The following is an 18,120-nucleotide window of genomic DNA, read 5'->3' as shown; positions in this document are numbered from 1 at the left end:
TTTTACTGTTGGCATCCTTTCCTCCCCTCCCCTCCTGCTGATCTGTTTCTATCTGTCCCTAATTCCATTCTGATCATCTTGGCATATGTTACCTTATTGCTGCCCTAAGATCACAACTAGGAAAACTCACCTAGACTGGGGTCTCCTTAAAAACGCTTCATAGTCCAAAGTTATCCCTTCTGCCCCAGCCATCAACCATCAGTCCCCCCAGCTCTCTCTCTCCTTCCTCGCCCACAAAAAGATCTTCAAAGGGTCCCCAAAGTGGGCAACCCAAAGAGGGGCTGTCCAGCAGTAACAGAAGTGAGTGGAAGCCCACAGATCTGGGGTGATAATCAAAGAGGAGGCTTCATATTTCCCTGGTCACAAATCTACCACGACTTAGAGTGGGTGCCTATCCCAGACACTACTGGAAAGGTAGCAGCCAGGACCTTCCCCAGTAATAGGAGCAAAGAGAAGTTTTTCTCTCCGTCACACTCAGACGTCCAACTTTCTAGGTATGGAAGATAGCAAAGGGTTACAAATGAACTTCTTATTTTCAGGTCATATCTCCTGCACAGCAAAAAGTTCTCCACTTGTGTGGAAGGAATAGAATTAAAGAAATAATATTTGAGAGCACAGCAATGTTACCTCAAACTGTATCACAGAAATACATGGAAAATGCTTTAAAAATGTTTCAAGGGGGAATTCCCTGGTGGTCCAGTGGTTAGGACTCTGTGCTTTCACTGCTGAGCGCCTGGATTAAATCCCTGGTCAGGGAACTAAGATCCCACAATCCACACGGCACAGCCAAAAAAAAAAAAAAGAAGTTTCAAGGAACTACTGAAGTTTTTCTAAAGATTAATCTCTAAGAAAACAAAGCAAGAAACCATGTGATAACAGCATGGCCGTGCTAGAAAGTGGTTCACCCCAGTATTTGGTGAGAGTCCATACTTGGTTCCCAAAACAAGATGGAACTTTAATTTCTAAAGAGTCAGCATCTTGCCCCTGCATCCTCCCATTTGCAGAAATAACGTTGCAGCAATGAAGCCTCACCATACTTGCTGGAGGAAAGCTGACCAGCGGCACTTCTCACCCACCTAACCCTGGTTCTCAAACAGACAAGGAGGCGTAGCCAGGTCTTACCAATCACGTAGCAAGTCATCCACGTTCCCTTTCCAAACACGCCTTGTAGGAAGCGGAAGACCACAAACACAGGGAAATTGGGTGCAAATGCCACCACAACACCAGCAATGCCAACACCGAAACAGGATATTAAGTAAATGACTATTCGGCCGTACCTTTTGGAGAAAGAGAAAGGATGAGATTACCTTAAACGTTTTCTTCAACACAATGAGAAGACTCTCACTGCAAGTGTTGTTAAAGTAGGCTTAAGTGCAGAATTTGTGTCCTTTATAGGTTCATTATTACCATGTCAAGGATTGCTGAAAATGCTACGCTTCGTTTTATAGCAAAGCCAGGGCAAATGAAAACATATGCCTCTGAAATGACATTACAAAATTTAAAGCATGGAATGCATCCTTTGGGATTGCAGTTTCCAAAGAGATGACCCTCTCCATTACAACGTTCTTTTCCCATACAGTCACTCCAGTGGCACAGCTTGGACACTTACTAGCATTTCTGTGGGTGGGGTCAGAGGAGAAAGGGACAGAAAGAAGCCAAAATGATCATGACAGCCAGGAGGCCTGGCCTTCTGGCTCAAGTCACGCAACTTTGGGTGAGTTCCTTAAGCAATTCAAGATGCAGGTTTTGTTTGTTTGCTTGTGATTTATTTTTTTCTTTTATCTTTTCTACAGTGAGGCTGTAGAGACCAAACTGAGATGCTAATGTGAAAACCCTTTACAAACTACCAAGTTCACAATAAATGTGATTTGTTCTTAAGTTTTGTGTTTTACTTTCATCATTTACGTAGCCATTATTAAAGCGCTTAGGCAAAAGACACAGGTCACCGGGGGCAATATTCTGAGAGTCTGATGCTAAGTGGTTCAGTATAGCTGTGCCAGATTATTGGCTGGTGAAGCCCTGTCATCAACGACCTTTGAGAGATTTGATTCAAAGACATTTTCCCATAGAAATTCCCATCAAATTCACACAGCATCTCGCTTCAGAGTGGAGACACAAGGAGTCTCGGTTTACCTAGGTTTTTAAATTCACTCACTGCCCTTCCCACTCTCCTCTCACAGATATAGGACCTACTAAATTGCTTCTTGTCCTTTCCTTCAAGAACATAAGAGATTGAAGGAGCTGAAAGATGGTCAGCCCCGAGGTGAGGCAGCATTATTCACGGCTCTGTCTTCCTCCCCAAAGTACCGGGTCACACCTGAGGACAGATGCTCAGCCCCTCCTGGAACACAGGTAGGAAAAGCCCCCTCCTTTAGGCAAATTACTTTAGTTTGAAGATATGTTGATTGGCTGTGAAAGAGAAACATGCCGAAGAAGCAAAACCTAATGCTTAAATTAGGAAGAGTAACAGCAAAATGAAAGAAATACATATTGAAAATCTGTAACTCAATTCCAAATGGCAGCCAGTTAGGAAAGAGAGGGTTGTGTGCGGAAGATTAAGGAAGGAAAAATGAATTGAAAAGGCTGTAAGGAGAAACAGTAGGAAAGACACAGATAAAAGACAGGGAGAGAGCACCAGACACAGAGGATTAAGGAGGACGTCACATGCCGAGGAGGGCTGGGGGACAACACAAGAAAAAGACGACAGGGGAAGGGACAGGAACCAAAGCTGCTACCCATTTTGAAGTCCTGGTCTGGTCAAGTGCAGACCACCAACTGCCTACAGGATTGGGGGCATTTTGTCTTGAATTCTCCAATTAACTGCTGTCCTCAGCTCTGCAAGAGACACTCCCAGCCCTGCCCACTGCGAGCAGCGTCACGCTGACCCACTGATGCTGGGCTGGAGTGCTGGGGGCAACAGTAAGCCAGACATGGGGGCCAGGGAGAACTGTTAAATCACTGCAAGTCTGTTCATACTGAGAACTGGGATAAAGGAACAGTTAAACAGGAGTACAATAACCTACACCAATAATGTCTGAAACGGGGATATTTGAAGAGAGAGCACGACTGTCTTGAATATATACCCTCACTTGGTGTCTGCCATTAACTGGTATATTTGTGTATTTATGGATCTTCAAGAATAGATAAAATTCTTTTCATGGTTTTTGGAAAACTTTTTTTTTGCAGAGTTTTTAATTTGTAGAATAAATACAAAAATTTGTTTTAATTAAATGAAACAAATTTGTAAGGGGGCGACCTTATGACTAAATTCATCAAACCGCAATCAGCGAGTTACCGAAGCCCATGGAATCACCTCCACAGCATCCAACCAGCCAGCCGTGGGCCCCGCCATGAAGTCACGGCCTTGCTGCTCTGTGTTTCTTCTCAGATGCATTCAGACCCAAGGGGAGCAGCCCCAACCTTTTGTACAGTTCAAGGGGTGAGGAGACGAAGCTTATGAAGGAAGGAATTAGTGCAGCCCAACAGGTATGAATGTCCTAAGTGGAGGAATTCAGATTTTTTTCCAAAATTAGCAAGAATCGTTTTCTAATAGTTAACATGAAACATCTTCCTCTCCATAGGTACACATCATTTTCTAGATGTAAACTGGCTGCCATACCCATGCCTACCTGTCCGCTGCATAGCCCAAGGTGAATGCCCCGGCCAGGAAGCCCAGGTTTAGGATGGCTTGTGTGAGGTCCAGCATCCACGCATTGACACACACGAGGTCAAACTGGGAAAACAAAGAAAACACATGGGAGACGGAGACGTGTGGCAATGCTTACCCTCAAGACACCTGATCATCTGTCCAGACCAGTGATCCTCAAACATTTTTGCTCATGTGCTCCTTAAATAAAAATTTTAAGTGTATCACATAGATATTTTTACAGTGATAGATAAACGTCTTCTTTATCAGTTTCACTATGTGCCATGGATGTAATTTTCAGTACACTACAAAGGCTGACATTTTTCAATCGTTCTTTCAACTGTATCTGATAGAGTACCATAGCCACGTGACGCCTACCATCATCCAGTGAAAACAAGTTCTTCAACAGCCTAAAATTTGACACTAATCTGTTTTCTCTTTGAATTCTTATTTTCCTTCCCACATACATATATCCTAAGATTTTATGTAGAAAATGTGTTTTGTGTTAATGTGTATTATGTTAATGGACAGGTAAATAAATACTTCTGCATGTAATAAATTATGTACATAAATTGACGTTTAATTAACATTTTTTTCTGTGACAATGTTTCTAACTATTAGAATCCTTTCTGATTGGGTTATAACAGTTACTTTTAGAACACAATTGACAAAAACATAACATATGATGCATCTTGAAAAAGAATTATTACTCAGGAGTAAAATTTTGTTGGAAATGCACTGCCCCTTTTCTAGAAGAATGTTAAAAAAGCCCGGGGTTTTCCGCTTAGTTCATGTAATCTGTGGTTGAAGATTTTTTATTACTAGAATGAGTTAGGGCTCAACATCAATTCTATTCCTGTTTTTCATTTTTATAAATTTATGTGCCAAGAAAACTTGTCTGTATAAATAAATTAATGGGAATGGAGAGAGTTTTGTTACAGTATTGTTACTCAATCCTTTTGCTTCCTTCTCAATGCCAAGATTTACAGAATAATCTATCATCAAAATTATTTTTAACTTTTCTATTAACCAGCATGCCATTTAAGACCCCTACACTCTTGCTGTCAGGAAAGAAACGGAAACCACCAGACTTACAAAAAGTTGTTTAATCAAATCATTTGGGTCATTTACTTTCTTTCTTAGTTACTTTCTTACCAATATTCCAAACTGTCCCACTGTTTGGTTCCCCACAGGTTTTCAAACCCCAGGTCAATACATCATAGGAAGATGGAAGAGACATAGGAGTCCTTCCACAAAGGGGGAGAAGGATATTAGGAAAAGACCTGTATCCCCATCATATACATATCCTCAGACAGATCCATTTTGGACATATGTGCATTGAGGCTCTGAAAACTGATTCCCTTCAAAGTAGCCAGGCCCTCTACCTTGTGATTTTCTCTGCACACCTCCAAATGGTATGCTTGCCTCAGTGTGAAGACCACTGCTCGAGACTGTAGCATGATGAGAAAATTAATGCTGTTGGAATAGGAATTGTGGGTGGTCTTATAGATACATATTCATAAGCAAACTGTAATAATATTTATTTATAGAACCTGACTTGTCTTGATTCTACAGCTAATGACCTGTCGACTAACACAGCTGGAAAAAAAAAACTGGGGTCAGCAGTAGCTGGCTCACTTCATAGACTTACTGAAAAGATTTATGGAGATTAAAGAAGTAAGAATATACACATATATGCATAGTAGTAGTAACTTAAAAGAGATTTATTGTCAATGTAGGTACTGGTTTTCCAAAGCAGAGCAATTTCATTTTAAGTAAACTTGCAGATGACTATTTATCTGAAATAATTTCCCATTAGAATTAAACACATAAAGGATGCAATTAAAGTATATAAAACCTCAGAGGTCAAACAGGTGATTTAACCACCAGAGAAAGCATTTTGACACAGAAAAATGTCAGCCAGTGTCAAATAAAACCTCTCAAATCCTCCAGCTGAGCTTCAGATAACTTGGTTAACTAAAGATAAAGGAATGCTTTTCATAGATGACACAGCAAGGCCCAGCAAGAGCTATCCTTTTATGAACATACTTAGCTGCTTTTGAATTGTGTGAATTAAAATACCCCGAAATACTCTTTAAACACAAAGATATTCTCTAATATAAAACCAGTGATCTTGGATTTCCCTGGTGGCACAGCGGTTAAGAATCCGCCTGCCAATGCAGGGAACACGGGTTCGATCCCTGGTCCGGGAAGATCCCACATGCCGTGGAGCAACTAAGCCCGTGCGCCACAACTACTGAGCCTGTGCTCTAGATCCCGCGAGCCACAACTACTGAAGCCCACACGCCTAGGGGCCGTGCTCCGCCACAAGAGAAGCCACCGCAATGAGAAGCTCGTGCACCGCAACGAGGAGTAGCCCTCGCTCTCCGCAACTAGAGAAAGCCCGTGCACAGCAACAAAGACCCAATGCAGCCAAAAATAAATGAATAAAAAAGAAATAAATTTATTTAAAAAAAAAACAGTGATCTTTTTCACTCTCCCATAAAAGAAATTGTCAAAAAGGATTTTTTTGTATCACAATAAAATTAATTTAAAATAAATGGTTAGGGCTTCCCTGGTGGCGCAGTGGTTGAGAGTCCACCTGCCGATGCAGGGGACGCGGGTTCGTGCCCCGGTCCGGGAAGATCCCACATGCTGCGGAGCGGCTGGGCCCGTGAGCCATGGCCGCTGAGCCTGTGCGTCCGGAGCCTGTGCTCCGCAACGGGAGAGGCCACAACAGTGAGAGGCCCGCATACCGCAAATAAATAAATAAATAGAATAAAGTAAAGTAAAATAAAATAAATGTTTAAGTGGTTAAAGTGCTATGATAACTTAGTTTCTAAAGCACTACGATACCATCCAGACCACATATTGTCAGTCCTCTATACTTTGTTTTGCATCTCAGATGCTGGAGGAGTGGAAACTGCAATTCTCAGAATCCTTGCCAGCAGGGGTTCTGTTTAGGTTCTGCCAGTAGGAGGCGCTGGTGCAAGATCAGAAGGCGGGTAGTGAAGATTCTGCTTCTGGCTGTGGCAGCAGCACTGGCTCCAACCGTAGCAGTGACAACAGTCAGTGCTTTTAACCACTCCCCGGCTACACAGGGGCAAATGGACAGGACCCACAGGCTCTGTAATGCTGTGGAGCAGGGCAGGGGTTCTGCAGGAGCTGTCCTTCCTTGCTTTTCTCGCCTTTCCAAAACAGCTCAAACCCAAATCCTTTTATTCAATCCCTTCCCGCTTGAAATACCTAGCCTAGTTTCTCTTTTTATGACTGGGAGCCTGCCATCTTTCAAAAGCACAAAAGAAATTAATATAAACAAATTACATACCTTTACAAGAAATTCACACACACACACATTTAGGTTCCCAGTAGGGAACAGACACTGCAGTCACAAGGATGGAAGGGCTTGGTTTTGACTCTTGCACGTACAGTCAGGAGTCAGACCCCTGCCTCCTGGGGCTGGTGCGTCCTAATCGGCCCTGAGCTCGCTGCCTGCTGCCAAAACAGCTCTGGGTCTGAGATATGCTTTTGTGTCTAGAGAGAGGTTGGCATGTACCAAAGCCAGTGAACATCACAGGCTGAAGACTTTTTCCTGAAATAAAGTACTAAAAGCTGTTTGTAGTTACCAGGGAGACCTAAAACCCATCTCTTGTCAAATGTAACTAAGTTTGAATCAAAGACACAAGCATTTACGTCTGTCCTAAGGCAATCTACCAAGAACAAGTGAAGCATCTCCTTTTTTTTTCCTAAGTGTACATATTTAAAGTTATTTTTAAATGCTCATAAATCCAGGTTACCCATCCTGTTAATTTTCTTTTAAAGTCACTTTTATTTAAATTTCAAGTCATTTTTACACAAAGAGAATTACTCCCCTTCGCATCAGCAGAAAGCCAATCTGATAAAAGATTCAAACAACTGTTCATGGAATGCTGGAAGGGATCACATTGCTTCATTTTGCAGAAAGCACAACTCTAGCCTAATTAGATACTTTCGAAGAGCTTCCAACCAAGTGACTTTTTTTAGCTTTTCCTAGTCATCAAAATCCAAACAGACATTATGTTAACTTGGGTTGTAATGATAAAATGCTGGAGCAGGTCATTATCAGATCTATGCTCAAGTTTTGATTTCTAAATTATCCTTAGAACCAGAGTAACAGAATATCTTCAATATACAAAGGCCAAAGGTAGGAAATAAGGTAAAAATAATGCAGGGATGCAAGAGACTTAGGACCTCAGGAGGGGGGCTTGCCCACTCCTGAAACCACAGGGAATGACCCCTGATGACCGGCAGCTGGCTTTTCCATAGATGTCTTGTTTCACCTTCTTGAACAAATTCTCACGTGAGAGATTCTAAGTTTAGAGGGACATCACAGTATTTGACTCCAGTGTGCCTTTGGTTTGACCACTGGGTGTAGGGTGCCTCTGGCTACATTTAGCACTGGCCAGACAATCACACGTTGACCCCCATGGATGGATTCCATTTCTAATCAACAAGCCGCCACCACAGAGCCTAATAATGGTTAAAAATAGTGTAATCACAAAGAAAATCATTTGGGTTGGGTCTCCATGAGGGGGAAGGATGTCATTATTAATTCTAGTTTCAATGAAAATTTCTTTAACATGATCCGATAGCATTAGTTGGGTATCTTAATGCCAAAAAGTTAATGCTTTTCTGATCTGTATGAAGCATCATGATGAGCTGCAGGTATGAAAACCAATCATCAGGTATTTACAGCTTCCAGTGGTGGGCGTGGCATCATGCAGACGAGGCTGGGAGCAGTACCAGTGATGAGCAGGCTTTGCTTCTGCCTCTGTGAGGAGCTTATTATACGGCTTAGAGAGCCAGGATCAATTCATGGGCAGCAAATGCAGAGGAATTGAGATCTGAATGGAATGGCATTGACTATAAATGCGTGAGGGCCTTAGGGAAAGAAAGGACTGCTGGGACCCGGAGCAGTCAGATTCCTGAAGAAGGTGGGACACAAACAGGTCCTTCAACAATGAGTTGCATTTAGAAGGGAAAAAAAGGGAAAAGAAGGGTACTGAGCAGGGCGATGGGCAGCCGAGGCTCAAGGACAGAAGCGTGTGGGCCAATGAAGTTCAGATCTGCCTGCAGCAATGGAGGTGTCAGGCTCAGGTTTGAAGCTAAAGAACCACTTGTGTCTGTGCCCCCAGTGGGGAAGGGGGCGCAGGTCCCGCAGGGACAGAGTTTCTTATTCAGGACACCAGAGGCATCGAGAGAGCTCACAACAGGGAGGAGGAAGTTCTAAAAGCTAGAGGAAGAGTCTGAAAGGTTGCAAATGGAGAGGTCCAGAGCAGAAACCCTGGTCCCGGGACAGAACGAGATTCCAAGGAGATGATAGCAGGACTCAGAGACGAGACAGGAAACCCAAGAGTCTGCAACAATCACCTAGAACAGGTGATTTCACAGGCATAAAGAGGCACCACTGTGTGATGCAAGGTTTATAGAGCATCACCTGTCATATCAGCTGCTCTCCAAGGTGGATAATAAAAATAATGCCTCATCATTTATTAACTGAAGACCTTCGTGACTCACCCTCAAATCAACGTTCAAGCTGTTTTATTTCTTTGTAGTGAAGACAAGCAATGACTCATCTGAACATGTTTACGATTTCTCTACATAACTGAGACTATGTGAAGATGAGAGGAAGATGACAGGCTCTGAATCTGGACCGATCTAAGGGCAGAGAGGAGCCGCGGCTCTGGAGTCAGCCCAGGTGTCGGTCTAACACTCCTAGCTTTGTGTCTCTTGGTGATTTTCTTAGTGTCTTTAACCCTCTGTGTCCCTATCTATAAAATGGGGGTAAGAACTGGACTGATGCTGTCACTCAGGTAATATATGTAAAGTACTTAGCCCAATGCCCGAGATATTAAATACCCGATAAACGTTCCCAATTGCATTATGATTACTGATCTAATGTTGATGATAATAAATAGCATAATGAATGGTTTTATTATTTTTTAATAAATTTATTATTTATTTATTTTTGGCTGCGTTGGGTCTTCGTTGCTGCGCACGGGCTTTCTCTAGTTGTGGCGAGCGGGGACTACTCCTTGCTGTAGTGCGTGGGCTTCACATTGTGGTGGCTTCTCTTGTTGCGGAGCACGGGCTCTAGGCACGCGGGCTTCAGTAGTTGTGGCACTCGGGCTCAGTAGTTGTGGCTCGCGGGCTCTAGAGCGCAGGCTCAGCAGTTGTGGCACATAGGCTTAGTTGCTCCACCACATGTGGGATCTTCCCAGACTAAGGATCGAACCCATGTCCCCTGCATTGGCAGGCGGATTCTCGCTCAACCACTGCACCACCAGGGAAGTCCCAATGAATGGTTTTAAAATGTGGTTTTCAACACTGTGCTCGTTAAAATTACTTGGAGTAAGTGAAAACAAGCCTAAACTCTGCTCCAGACCAATTAAATCAGAATCTAGTCTAACAAGAAGGTGAGTTTGAAAACCACTCGTATGGAGCTTATCAGTGATTTACATGCCTGCTGGCGGGGAGTTAATTTTTGCATATTGTACTGGGTTGAATAGTGTTCTCCCCACCCCTCCCCCAATTTATGTCTATCTGGAACCTCAGAAGATGATCTTATTCGGAAATAGCGTTTTTGCAGATATAATTAGTTAAGATGAGGTCACACTGGATCAGGGTGGGCCCTAATCCGATGACTGGTGTCCTTATAAGAAGAGGAAGCAGAGGCACAGACACACACCTGGGGGGGAACACCAGGGGAAGACATAGGCAGAGATTGGAATGATGCATCTACAAGCTAAGGACCACCAAAGGTGGCCTGTGTGTTTGCTTGCTAGGGTTGCCGTGATGCAGTGTGGCTTAAGCAACAGAAATTTATTTCCTCACAGTTCTGGAGGCTCGAAGTCTGAGATCAAGGTGTCAACAGAGTTGGTTTCTTCTGAGGCCTCTCTCCTTAGCTTGAAGACAGCTGTCTTCTCCCTCTGCCTTTACCTGGTCTTCCTCTGTGTGTGTCTATGTCCTAATCTCCTTCTAACAAGGTCATTAGCCATTTGGAATAGGGCCCACCTGAACAACCTCATTCCAACTTAATTTCCCCTTTAAAGAATCTGAAAAAGAGTGGATATATGTATATGTATAACTGAATCAGTTTGCTGTACACCTGAAAATAACACAACATTGTAAATCAACTATACTCCAGTATAAAATAAAAATTAGGGGCTTCCCTGGTGGCACAGTGGTTGAGAGTCCGCCTGCCAATGCAGGGGATACGGGTTCGTGTCCCAGTCCGGGAAGATCCCACATGCCGCGGAGTGGCTGGGCCCATGAGCCATGGCCGCTGAGCCTGCGCGTCCGGAGCCTGTGCTCCGCAGCGGGAGGGGCCACAACAGTGAGAGGCCCGCGTACCGCAAAAAAAAAAAAAAAAAAAAAAAGAATAAAGCCACAACGCCCCATTGCGCCTGAGCCTTCTTCCGCCTGCATTCTCTTCTCTCTTTTCCTTTTTCCACAGCCCAGCCCACCCAGATGGAGGGGAAAGCAGAGGCTTCAGAAACAAAGCAAAGAGGGATTAGAAAATAGAGAGTGAGGTAAAGGGGCTGGACAAAGAGAAAGGCACCGGGAGGTGAAACCAACATGGTAACTGAGACGGATGCCCTGCAGGGCTGCTCTTCCCCACGTGACGGTGCAGCAGCTGCCTTGTATGCTGGAGACTCTCAAGATGCGACGGGTGGGGCTGTGTGTACCACCAAACGGCACAGTCGGTCATGGGTGGGCCGTGTCTATCTAAAGGGGTTGGGTTCAAAGCTGAGGAAACCACGACCTGCTCAGGAAATAAGACTTAAGAAATCCACATTGGCTTCCAACTGCCAAGGGCCACAGAGATCCACATATTTATGAATTCCTCTCTCTCCCAATTTCCAGCTAAAAGGGCCCAACCAATACAATCCTAAAAATTGCAAACCACAGACAGAAACTAGAGACGTGTCCTGCCCAGAGACCTAAAGCTTCGGGAGTTTCAGCAGAAAGCAAAGGGGGACTGCTGCCACAGAACCTGTCTAAGGGAAGCAAGCCTGTCGGGGAGCTGAGCAAAGACACTCAACCCTTGTCCCCTCCCCTCTCTATGCCCCTCACTCACAGCTCCTGGGCTGGAGCCAAGCCTTGAGGAAGTGGGAGGGTTCTGGGCATCCAGCTGGTGCAGGAGCCTGCGGTGTGGGCTGCCAGCGACCGGCTGGGAGGGCTGGGCCTGAGTTGCACGCGTGTCTAGAGGGGGTTTGCGGGACAGATACTCCAGGGTCAGCTGCTGAATGGCTGGAAGCAGAGGCGGTTCCTTCCTTGCCCAGCTGTCTTGTGCAGCCATGTCAACCCCCCATGAGGAGAAGCTGCTAGAACTCTCTGAGCCCATGGAGGTCTCCTCTTGATCCCATGCAAACCAGAGGAGAATCACAGTCAGTGGGAACCGGCAGAACTGAACAGACACCGCCTCACCAGGCTCCGAGCCGGCCACGTGCCCATCTGCAGACACAAGCAGAGGAAAGCACCCAGGCTGGGGCAAGGCTCCGAAAGTCAACCGAGAACCATCTGAATGTTCGGAGCAAATGGTTCTCAGTGGTAAGTGGCTGCAAGAAACAGGATCACTAAGAACCCTAATTCAGAGTTTCGGTGAGATGCCAGGGGCTAGCACATTGATAAAGTAAGAGCGGTTCATCGGGGGAAAAGGAGCAATCTGCAAAAAGGAATTGCTGGAGATTAAAAGCGTAACTGCTGAAATTAAAAACAAACGGAGGCAGTGAGTAGCACTGAGGAACGCTGGGGACGAGCAAGTTAGTGACTTCGAACATCCGTTTGAAGAAGTTTTCCAGGAACCTGAGAAAAAAGGCAGAGGAGACGCCTAAGAGAAAAGAAGAGAAGCACAGAGCAGTCCAAGGTGCTAACGCTGGTTTTTCATAAATGGGAACCCATAAGGGGGGAGGAGAAGTTATGATAGGGTGCAGAGAGAAATTCTGTGAGTGGAAGGAAGATGTGAGCCCAGTGACCAGCAGGAGAGGTCTCACTGCATTGTAAATACCTGCACTTCAATCCCCACACCCACCCTCGCTTCAGAGACCCCTGAGTGTGAGTAGGGGGCCTGGAGATGAAAGATGTGTTTCCTCTGTACTCAGCACCACAGGCACCTGAGCTTCCTCCCTCTGTCCCTGCCCTTGTCCCATCGCACACCCTCCTGCCCCTAGCTTGGGATTCAGCTTTCTCTGGGGCGGTTAAGTCAGGCATTGGTCTATGTTTATTGATATGGAAAGAGACCTACACTTTAGTAGATTTAAAACTCAGGTTACAGGGCTTCCCTGGTGGCGCAGTGGTTGAGAGTCCGCCTGCCGATCCAGGGGACACGGGTTCATGCCCCGGTCCGGGAAGATCCCACATGCCGCGGAGCTGCTGCGCCCGTGAGCCATGGCCGCTGAGCCTGTGCGTCCGGAGCCTGTGCTCCGCAAGGGGAGAGACCACAACAGTGAGAGGCCCGCGTACCGCAAAAAAAAAAAAGAAAAATTTAATCAGGGAAGTGAGAAAATGAGGAAACAAAGGAAGGCAGTCAAGCGAGACAAAATAATAATAGTTTGGCCATAAAGCAAAATCAAGGGCTACAGTTCCTCCTCAAGGGCTATAGATAATATCCTGAGCCATATCCTTGAGTTGTTTTGCAGATACTAAAGCCTCCACCAGGTGGAAGAAGTTAACTATATACTGACGACCAGCACGTAGACCCCAGACCAGTTGGAAACAGAAGGTTGATGATGGTGATTCCAGAAATACCACCGTTACCTCACCACCAACCAATTGGAAGAACGTTCATGAGCTGATCACGCACCCTGCAACCCTCTCCCTCACCTTGCCTTTAAAGACCCTTCTCTAAAAGCCAAAAAGAGTGGATGTATGTATATGTATAACTGAATCAGTTTGCTGTACACCTGAAAATAACACAACATTGTAAATCAACTATACTCCAATGTAAAATAAAAATTAGGGGCTTCCCTGGTGGCGCAGCGGTTGAGAGTCCGCCTGCTGATCCAGGGGACACGGGTTCGTGCCCCGGTCCGGGAAGATCCCACATGCTGCGGGAGCGGCTAGGCCCGTGATCCATGGCCGCTGAGCCTGCATGTCCGGAGCCTGTGCTCCGCAACGGGAGAGGCCACAACAGTCAGAGGCCCACGTACCGCAAAAAAAAGAAAAAAAAATTCTCTGTGCCACAGAATATTCAATGGAGAAAAACAGTCTCTTCAGCAAGTGGTGTTGGGAAAGTTGGAGAGCCGCATGTAAATCAATGAAGCTAGAACACACCCTTCACACCACACACAAAAACTCAAAATGGCTTAAAGACTTGAATATAAGACAAGACACCATAGAACTCCTAGAAGAGAACATAGGCAAAACATTCTCTGACATAAATCACACCAATGTTTTTCTTAGGTCAGTCTCCCAAGGCAATAGAAATAAAATCAAAAATAAACAAATGGGACCTAACCAAACTTAAAAGCTTTTGCACAGCAAAGGAAACCATAAACAAAATGAAAAGACATCCTATGGACTGGGAGAAAATATTTGCAAATGATGTGACTGACAAGGGATTAATTTCCAAAATGTGCAATCAGTTCCTACAATTCAATAACAAAAAAGCAAACAACTCAATTGAAAAATGGGCAGAAGATCTAAATAGACATTTCTCCAAAGAATACATACAGATGGCCAACAGGCACATGGAAAGATGCTCAGTATCAGTAATTATTAGAGAAATGCAAATCAACACTACAATGAGGTACCACCTCACACAGGTCAGAACGGCCATCATTAAAGAGTCTGCAAATAACAAATGCTGGAGAGGGAGCGCCGAAAAGGGAACCCTCCTGCACTGTTGGTGGGAATGTAAATTGGTGCAGCCACTGTGGAGAACAGTATGGAGGTATATCAAGACAAAACTATAATTTGAAAAGATACATGCAGCCCAATGTTCATAGCAGCACTATTCACAATAGCCAAGACATGGAGACAACCTAAATGTCCATCAAATGGGTAAAGAAGATGTGGTGTATATATACAATGGGATATTACTCAGCCATAAAAAAAGAATGAAATAACACCATTTGCAGCAACATGGATGGACCTAGAGATGATCATACTAAGTGAAGTAAATCAGACAGAGAAAGACAAATACCACATGATATCTCTTAGATATGGAATCTAAAATACGACACAAATGAACATATCTATGAAACAAAAACATGCTCACAGATATAGAAAACAGACTTGTGGTTGCCAAGGGGGAGGGGGGTAGTGGAGGGAAGGACTGGGAGTTCAGGGTCAGCAGATGTAAACTATTGTATATAGAATGGATAAACAACAAGGTTCTACTGTAGAGCACAGGGCTCTATATTCTACTGTAGAGCACAGGGAACTATATAAACCATAATGGAGAAGAATATATATATGTATAACTGAATCACTTTGTGTACAGTAGAAATTAACACCACTTTGTAAATCAATTATACTTCAATAAAATTAAAGTCTTTGCGCCCAAACTAAGCTTTCTCAGCAGCCTCTGCAGATGACCTCTTCCTCCGTTTGTGTCTTGTGTTCACTTTGTTTATTTTTTGTTCTCTCGCTGGTTTGTATTTGAGAGCCGGAATAAGTGGGATTTGACAATAGAATTATATTCATAACATTTCCAATTGTTTAGAATCAGGAAAAGAGGCTTGAGAAAACAATCTCAGCAGAGTCTGGCCCAGGATTTTTGGTTAGAGGACTTCAAGGAAGTCTGGGACAATGGGATTATTGACCAAACTCCACCTGGAGAACACTGCTTTGCAAGTGTTTCCCCATTGTGACTGCTGAGTTTATAATTATAATATTTGACCCAAAGCGCAGAACAAACTTTGTAATCTATATTACTCTGAACACTATTTCTAGCACACACACACACAAAACAGTGTATTTCCCAAAGTCCTTAAGATGCCCGGAACTGCCCTTGTCCAGGTGTTGGGGGTGTTAGAAGGAAGGCTTGAAAGGCATCTCAGCTCCTTTCCCAGGACTGAGATGCACTTTGACTCTGTTGGTTCCAGGGCACAATTAACGTATCATCCAGGATTGCCACTCTAGTTCCTCATGGGACCCAAGACCACATTACCATTGGTTGTTCAAGGTCCCACTCTGAAAATCTTTGCTTCTTACTACATTTTAAAAACAAGTTGTTTTTCCTTATGATTACTTGGAGCTATTGAAACAAACAAAAAAAATGTAGATGGACTTCATGAAGACCCTGTTTTAAGGCTCCTTAAAGCAGATGTCAGGGCGGGTAGTGCCTCGAACACGCATTAACCAAATAAGCAGGACACAGCAATACAGCAGCTCAGCAGCCTGGCCATTTGAGTCCACACATCCAGGTGTTCAGGAGAATAAATATAGAGATGATGTCTCATCGTAGGTACTCTGGCAGGCTTCACATCTGGAATCTAGTGGCTGAAACTTATTTTTACTGACCCCTAACATTTACTGAGTACCCTAGAGTCAAGCTTTCAATTAGTCATATACACCATCTCATTTAATCCTCCCAGCAACCCTGTGAGGTAGACATGATTATTACCCTCATTTTACAGATGAGGAAACTGAGATTAGGAAGATGAGGAAAGCAGTTGGAGGTTACATGCTCGTCAGCAGGTGGGGAGGAGGCTGACCTGAAACGTCTAACTCCTGAGTCCACCCCCTGTGACACCCCATATGCCCCGACCTGCCACCCTTGCAGCCTCATACAAAGAAATGCAGCTTTAAAAAGTTGCTGGGGGCTTCCCTGGTGGCGCAGTGGTTGAGAGTCTGCCTGCCGATGCAGGGGATACGGGTTCGTGCCCCGGTCCGGGAAGATCCCACATTCCGTGGAGCGGCTGGGCCCATGAGCCATGGCCGCTGAGCCTGCGCGTCTGGAGCCTGTGCTCCGCAACGGGAGAGGACACAACAGTGAGAGGCCCGTGTACCGCAAAAAAAAAAAAAAAAAAAGTTTTTGGAATATACGTTCTTCATTTAAGCAGGTGCAAGAGATCATTCTTTAACTACTTTTACTTGGATAGATGTATACTGCAGCAAATATCCAAAACTCTCTTGTTCTGAGTTTTTTTTTAAACCCTTGGCATTTTTCTTTAAACAAATGTTTAATAATTACTTAGACTTCATTAAGCTCTCTCTTTTCAGTAGGTGAGCTACTACTTCCATCATATTTTTGCCAACTGAATATTGCCTCATGCTTGCAGTAAAATTTTCTGCTACCGGTCTAACGTTAAAAAGATGTTGGTATCACACCATACTTTTGCTTTCTCTTCAAGCATTACTCTAGAAGTTTTATATTGCTCTTAGAACCAATTGCTTGGTGGGGGGCAGGGTGGGGGGAGTACAAGCTCTTGAGTACAAGAGGTATGTATGCATCTTGGTCCTAAAATTATGTTTCTTTTGCAAAGGAAGGAAGGTTCTAGAGTAGAGTGTCACCTTGACTGTTTATGTCTTTTTATTGGCTCAGAGTAGGCTGAACGGCAGGAAAACAGATCATTGCTAAGACTGCACTTCTTAGGTCGAAATGACAGGGCATTTCCGAAGGGCGGTGGTGCCGACTGGCTGCACTCACGTGGACCTGGCTGTTTGTGAGACCCCACTTCAAGCCACATCAAAGGTCCAGGTCTGGTCTGATAAGTTTCTGGAGAGAGACGCTGCCACCAAGGTGTAAGGTGACCACGTGGTCTTTCTCACAGTGCTGTCCACCAACCCACCTGAGGAAGCGTTAGGTGCCAGACTTCCAAAGCGAGCCACTCAGGAAATAACGTGCACCCACTTGGTCTGTCCCTCCCGGTGTCCCTGGGAGGCAGAGATGCTCCAGCCACTGTCCCTGCAGTGCTTACAAGTGAAGCTGGACACGAGACAGACATTCATTTATTTTAATTACTTAATTCTTAAACCGGAGGTAGGCACCCGTCCTAGAAAAGGCCTGAACGGCCTTGCCGCTGCCAAGTCTTTTTCTCTTTCTTGTGTCTCTTCTCGATCCACATCTGCTCCAAACTGGACAGTGCAGCCCTCACCAACGAGCCCCACGGTCCCAGGATGGAGTGAGTCCCGGGAAACTCCCCTGTCAGAGGCTGGCGTCCTCTCGCTAAACTGGGGGGGCTTTGGGTGACTTTGGGTAAGCCAGGGGAGAGTCCTCTGTCCTGCCAGATATGGCCACACTGAAGGCACGTCTGGATCTTGTACTCTTCCCAGCCTGAGAGCAGCAAAAGCAGCTAAGCACAGTGAAAACACTTGTCCAGGAGGCTCCCGGTGCCAGGCATGTTGTCGTGCAGTGAGAAGGGAGCAGGGCTAGGCTCCAGTTTGCTCGAAGCTCCCAGCTGAGCACCGGTGATGCAGTATGTGAAACAGAATACAAGGTGGAATGTGTTGAAATCTCACAAGAGAAACACAGAATGCTACGCAAG

The 18,120-nt window shown here is 44.8% G+C and overlaps 1 protein-coding gene across 1 annotated transcript in view; it reads right to left on the bottom strand.

Moving 5' to 3' along the window:
- SLC22A3 (solute carrier family 22 member 3) overlaps positions 1-18,120 on the bottom strand; it is an 87,865-nt gene that overhangs the window by 45,338 nt on the left and 24,407 nt on the right. Inside the window, exons 2-3 of the mRNA XM_022560740.3 lie at positions 3,630-3,733; positions 1,123-1,277 (exon numbers count right to left, since the gene is read on the bottom strand). Of these exons, the coding sequence (XP_022416448.2) occupies positions 1,123-1,277; positions 3,630-3,733 (259 nt within the window). The remainder of the gene's footprint in view (positions 1-1,122; positions 1,278-3,629; positions 3,734-18,120) is intronic.

Source organism: Delphinapterus leucas, chromosome 12, assembly GCF_059928025.1.
Source record: "Delphinapterus leucas isolate spDelLeu-1000000601 "Yukka" chromosome 12, BTC_Dleu_Yukka2, whole genome shotgun sequence".
NCBI lineage: Eukaryota > Metazoa > Chordata > Mammalia > Artiodactyla > Monodontidae > Delphinapterus > Delphinapterus leucas.
Note: the sequence above shows the minus strand (reverse complement) of the source record. Positions and strands in the feature narration are given on the sequence as shown.